This window comes from Dipodomys ordii, unplaced genomic scaffold (assembly GCF_000151885.1).
Source record: "Dipodomys ordii isolate 6190 unplaced genomic scaffold, Dord_2.0 Scaffold91, whole genome shotgun sequence".
Lineage (NCBI taxonomy): Eukaryota > Metazoa > Chordata > Mammalia > Rodentia > Heteromyidae > Dipodomys > Dipodomys ordii.
The window spans coordinates 2,879,812-2,886,160 of NW_012267307.1; the positions used below are offsets into that span (position 1 = coordinate 2,879,812).

Consider the following 6,349-nt stretch of genomic DNA (forward strand, 5'->3'; position numbering starts at 1 on the left):
TCACAAGACTGTGTAACTCAGGAAATGAGCACAGGCAGAATCAAAACCTGAAATGAAATCCTTGTTAGAAATCACTGAAAGGGGGAAAGGGAAACAAAGGAGGAGGCTACAATGCTTGATAAGAAATGTACTCATTATCTTGCCCATGTAATTGTAACCCCTCTGTACAGTATTTCCACAATTAAAAAGAATAAAAATAAAACATCCACGTACTTGAGCATCGACCCAAGGATTGTATGCCTGGGGGGAAATGCTAGGTGACAGCGGTCCATCCTCAGGTTGTTTGTGATTGAAGCTTATATCAGAATAGCATGCATGCGGTGAATTCTGTGTAGATATCCAAGGGGGCATGTGGTGAATTCTGTGCAGACATGCAGAGGGCATGCAGTGAATTCTGTGCAGACATGCAGAGGGCATGCGGTGAATTCTGTGCAGACATGCAGAGGGCATGCGGTGAATTCGGTGCAGACATGCAGAGGGCATGCGGTGAATTCTGTGTAGACATGCAGAGGGCATGCGGTGAATTCTGTGCAGACATGCAGAGGGCATGCAGTGAATTCGGTGCAGACATGCAGAGGGGAGGGTTAGCGCAATGGTGAGGCATGGATGAGTTGGAAGGCGTTTGGAGCACAGCCTGGTGATTACAGAGCAGCACGAGATGGAGTTTCACAAAGATCTCTACAGTTTTGCCTCATAGTTGCTCTTTTATCACCCCTGAGGCCTTGTGGGATGGATAAGCATTTGGATTGTGAAGTTTTCTATTTTTTAATTCAAGGCCTGTGCTAGGCAAGAATTCTACTACTTGAGCCACATGCTAACTCCTGGCTTTGGTTTTTGCTTTTATTGTTTTTCAGGTAGGATCTCACTTTCTTGTCTAGGTCTGGCCTCAGGTTGTAAGCCTCCTTACCTTCACATAGTTGGGATCACAGTCACTTAAAACCATACACAGGCTATTTGTTGAAATGAGTCTCACACACTTTTTGTCGGGGCTGACACAGCCATGATCTGATCCCCACTCAGTATCTGTCTTTCTGGGGAGCTGGGATTATAAGCATGGGCCACTGCTCTTGAGCCTGAAATATAAAGTTCGGTAAGCTTACTTAGAAATAACTAAAGACATCACTCTTTCTAGTTGCCATTTGGAGAATGTACACATCCAAAGGAAGTCTACTTGGAGAATAATCACATTAGGTTTTTCTTTACCTATCCGTTATTCTTTTTTTTTGGTCAGTTCTGGGGCTTGAACTCTGGGCCTGGGCATTGTCCCTCAGCTCTTCAGCTCAAGGCAAGCGCTCTACCACTTGAGCCACAGTGCCACTTCCGGTTTTCTGAGTGGTTTATTGGAGATAAGAGTCTCACCAACTTTTTCTGCCTGGGCTGGCTTTGAATCGATGGTCAAATCTCAGCCTCCTGAGTAGCTAGGATTACAGGTGTGAGCCACCAGCACCCGGCCCAAATTATTCTTTATAGAACCTAATACGGTTCCCTAAATGCAGTGGATGTCCAATAGTGCTTACCATAAAGCTATAAATAAATGCCCTTAGTTTGAGTTTGCATAATTTGCAGACGTGGAAAACAGGAATCAGTTACTCAGTTATATTGTGTTTTTCTGCCAAATAGTGTTACTTGGATTTACAACTGTACAATGGCAACTTATATCCTGATAGAGTGGGGAAAAAGAGACATGGGGCTAAGCAATGAGTAGTAACAGATGCTAAAAATAGAAATAAGTATAGTAACAGGAGGGAGGGTCTCCAGGAAATGGCAAGAGTATAAAGCTGGGGATCATGTGGTGCAGTTGCATTTTTGAGTGGTAGCGGGTGACTGAATGGGTGGGTGGATGGATGGATGGATGGATGGATGGATGGGTGAATGGATGGGTGTAGTAGGCTGGATGGATGGATGAGTAGATGGACAGATGGATGGATGTGGTTGGATGGATGGAGGGATGAATGGCAAGGGAGGGATGGGTGAACAGAATAGAATGATGAATGAACAGATGGATTTGGTTGAGTAGATGGATGGATGATGGATGGAGGAGTAGGCAGGTGAGTGGATGGACAGAGGGATGTGGTTGGTTGGGTGGCTAGATGGATGAATAAGCTGACTGCATTTGTGGTAGTAGACATAGAAATGAAGCAACTAGTTTAAGAGACACTAGAGAGGTGTGAATTATCAGATTGGCGTTGATTTTCCTAACAAGAGGAAGAGTCTCAAGATTCTGAAACATCTAGCCCGTGGATCAGAAAGAGATGTGCAGGGCAGTAGATTTTAGGAGAAAGAAGTGAAACCTAACATGGGCTTGTGGGGGTCAGGACCGACACACTGGATTCCGTGCATATGTAGTGGCAGGGTCGTATCACAGTTGGTGATCACGGCAGTCATTTATATAGTTAAAAGCATGCAAACTGTGAGATACAAAATACAGCCATGACAATACACACAGCTTCATGGTGGAACCAAGTATATTAATTTATGAACGTGTCTCTGTAGGTCTGCAGTAGTTCCCAAGGTGATTACAATACCATCTGGTTACAACCTTAGAATCAACAACTTATTCGCATTTTAATCTTCAGGGAAAAGCAGACGCCTTTTAACATTTAAATTTATCTCTACTGTTGACAGTAAATTATGCCTGCTTTTCTTTTGGCTTGTAGGTCTTATCCAACCCATTCCAAGAAGCCAGTTTTTCCAAAGTTATTTTAATAATAATTTTGTCAATGAAGCAGATAGACCATACAAGTGTTTTTACTGTCATCGGGCATATAAAAAGTCTTGCCACCTTAAACAACACATCAGGTAAGGTAACATAAGTTACAGAAAAGGAAGTTTTGTATAATTATAGAGACTTAGTGGTCTAATGACTTGTAGGTCACTAGGGAGGGGATGGTTTTGGTGTTTTGTTTTTGTGTTGGCACTTGGGCTTGAACTCAGGATCTTTCTTTTTCTCTTGCTTGTTTTTTTCACTCAACCACTTGAGCCATGCCTCTAGCCCTAGCTGATATTTTTATTGTCAACTAAAACATTTTACTTAGATATTGATCAAGCCCTAGTGACTTGTGCCTATAATCCCAGCTACTCAGGGGGCTGAGATCTGGAGGATATGGGTTCAAAGCCAACCTGAGCAGAAAAGCTCTTGAGACTCCATCTCCAGTTAACCAGCAACAAACCTGGGCAGAGGGTATGTCTTAAGTGGTAGAAGGTCAGCTATAAAAAAGTGATCCAAGTGATCAGGAGGCCCTGCTTCTAGCCTCAGTACTGGCGAAGCAAAGGAAGAAAAGAAATCTCTACTTAATTTTATTCATAGTTCCATTACATTTTGGTGTTTACAAGTTACAGGAAAGATCAAAGAGGAATCTAGTTATTTGATTTGATTTATTTTGTTATGTTTGAGGTTTGCAGAGTCTGGGTCTCTGCTGCCTAACTGCTTAGCTGGGAAAATGTGATGCTGGGGTACAAGGCATATAAGTGTGTATGCTCATAATGAAGTGTTATCAGAACAGAAGAAGAGCACTCATCACATTGTCTTTCTTTTAGATCACATACAGGGGAAAAGCCTTTTAAGTGTGCTCAGTGTGGAAGAGGCTTTGTTTCTGCAGGTGTGCTCAAAGCGCATGTCCGGACGCACACAGGACTGAAATCTTTTAAGTGTCTGATCTGTAATGGAGCCTTTACCACTGGCGGTAGTTTACGGCGGCACATGGGCATACATAATGACCTCCGTCCCTACATGTGTCCTTACTGCCAGAAAACATTTAAGACCTCCCTAAACTGCAAGAAGCACATGAAAACCCATAGGTAGGTATAATTCTGCTAGTCACTTTATTTATTCATTGCTGATTGTTACTTTTTATTTATCCACAATTCCCAGATAGTGGGATACAAAAGCCTATAATCCTAAGATCCTAGCTATTGAGAGGCTGAAAAACAACTGGGCGTGGAGGTATGGCTCTAGTGGTGGAGTGCCAGCGGGAAGTAAGAAGCTGAGCGGGAGCGCAAGGTTCTGAGTTTAAGCCCTAGTACTGGCCAAGAGAAAACATAAAAAAGAAGGAATAATTATCTTTGATTTCTGCATTACCATTTCTAACTTGGAGCATATATGGGCTGCAGAAACTGTCAGTGTCTGAGGATCTACTGAGACCAATAGATGAATGCATTAACTTATTCATTTATTTATCTCTTGAAACAGAGCTTCACTATGTAGCCCAGGGTGACTTTGAACTCCTGCCTGGGCCTCCAAAATGTTGGGGCCTTAGAAATGTACCTCTATTTCCACTTGGCTCTTGACCTTTGCCATGAGAGAGGCCTGAAACTTGGGAACTCATATACCCAGTGGCACATTGAATGATACTTTTCTCTGTTTTAAGCTAGGCCTTCTGTGGTAGTACTGGGAAAACTCTTAAGGCATTGAAAGCTTTTGAGGCCACTGGCCAGTGGTATAATTGCTAGGTCACATGTACTAGGTGGAACTGGTTGGCTACTATTTGTCCTGGGTTACACTAAGGAACATAGGTAGGAGTAGTATGATTCTATAGACTTGAAGTGAATGACTCTGAGGTGACCTTCGACAGGTAGATCAGGCTGTATGTACGTGAAGCTGTACATCCACGAGCAGAGAGGAGGTCTTGTGTCTTGTCACTTTCTCTGAGGATCGCTAGATGTGCAGATGCTGTTCTCTTCTTGTGGAAGCAGCGCTGTGGCTCAGGTGGCAGAGCGCTGGCCTTGAACACAAGAGCTCAGGGACAGCGCCCAGGCCCTGAGTTCAGGCCCACGACTGAAGAAAAAAGAAAAAAAAGATACTACCAAAATAGATTTGCAACTATGAAAAAAGAACAAGGAAACCTACTGAGGATGCTGTTGAGCTTGGGGGCAAGGGGCAGGGAATGCTTTGGAGGGGTGAACTTGACTAGAATCTAGAGTAACCATATGTGGAGATGTAACCTCAAAATCCTTCTAAAACTATAACTATAACTGTAACTACAAGCCAATCAAACACAGATATTCATTGTTACAGTGCTAAATCCCCAAACCTAAGCAAGCAAGCAGAAAAGACATTTCTACAATTGCCACGTGAGTTAGCGTCTCCCAGGGAGAGTGGGGAAGTCTGTTTCTGAACAGTGCCACTCTGCAGAGGAGCGAAGAGTGTGTCTTCCGATGCCTTGCTTCGTGTACACTTTCTTCTTAGTCTGGTCCGCAGTAAAAGTTGATGATAACTGATGTCAGGATCTGAGGAGAAAACACTTTGTTGGAGCTGAAAATGAGATTCTGTAGAGGTGGATGGCTAAGATTAAAGACACACAGCATGGGCCCGGCGGGAGCATGTGTTTGGGACAGGAGCAGGAGTGCAGGGATTTCTGCTTTCTCCATGCTGGTGATCAAATGAGCTCTTAGATGACTGGCCATTTGTTAGTCCTGTGTGTGTGTTGTTGTTGCTGCTGCCTGACAGAAAGAGCTTAAAATAGCAAAGATTTGTTTTGGTTCCCAGTTTCAGAGGCGTCAGGTCTTAGTGGACTGGCTACGTATTTTTAAGCTGTAGTGAAGCAGTCTTAGTGATGAGGAGGATGTGGCCAGGCCTGTGTGGCTCATGGTAGCCAGGAAATAGGAAGAGGGAAGGAGGTGGGGAAGGAGTATATCCTTTGAAGACACGTTCCCAGTGACCCCCTTCCTTCTACCACCTTCCAATAATGCCACCCGACTAGGAATCCATAAGAGGATGGATCCACTTACCTCTTCCTGGAGGTCAGACCTTGAGGGTCTTCTCTCCCTGGGGAGCCAAGCCTCTGGATGATGTCCTACCAAACCCTTCCCCTGCTAACATGGGCAGACTGTGGACCGTGAGTCAGCAGGTTATAAGATTGCTTCCCCTGCTAACATGGGCAGACTGTGGACCGTGAGTCAGCAGGTTATAAGATTGCTTCCTCTGTCCATGCACCGCCGCCTTTGCTTGAAACATTTTAATAAAGCATTGCCTCAGTTCTTTTCCTGAAAGCTTGTAGCCAGCACAGAATTGAGGTTTGGAGTTTTTTTTATTTTTTACTTTTTGGAGTTTTATTTTTAAACAGGTAAAATATTTTGTAATTTCTTAAACTTTAAGTAGAAATTCTGTTCCTTTGTATCTTGTGACCCTTAAGGTTTGCTTTTGATTTTTTTTTATCATTTTTTTTGTATTAATATAAAGGAGTCACAGTTATCTAAATCAGGTAAAGAATACATTTCTGTTTGTTTGTTTGTTTTGTTTTTTGGGTCCGGTCCTGGGGCCTGAACTCTGGGCCTGGGCGCTGTCCCTCAGCTCTTCAGCTCAAGGCTAGCGCTCTACCACTTGAGCCACAGCACCACTTCCGGCTTTTTT

General features: G+C 43.6%; 1 protein-coding gene across 1 annotated transcript in view; it reads left to right on the forward strand.

The window, feature by feature from the left end:
• Positions 1–6,349, forward strand: part of Znf236 (zinc finger protein 236) — a 96,493-nt gene that overhangs the window by 53,784 nt on the left and 36,360 nt on the right. The window contains exons 14-15 of the mRNA XM_013026115.1: positions 2,658–2,799; positions 3,538–3,798. Of these exons, the coding sequence (XP_012881569.1) occupies positions 2,658–2,799; positions 3,538–3,798 (403 nt within the window). The remainder of the gene's footprint in view (positions 1–2,657; positions 2,800–3,537; positions 3,799–6,349) is intronic.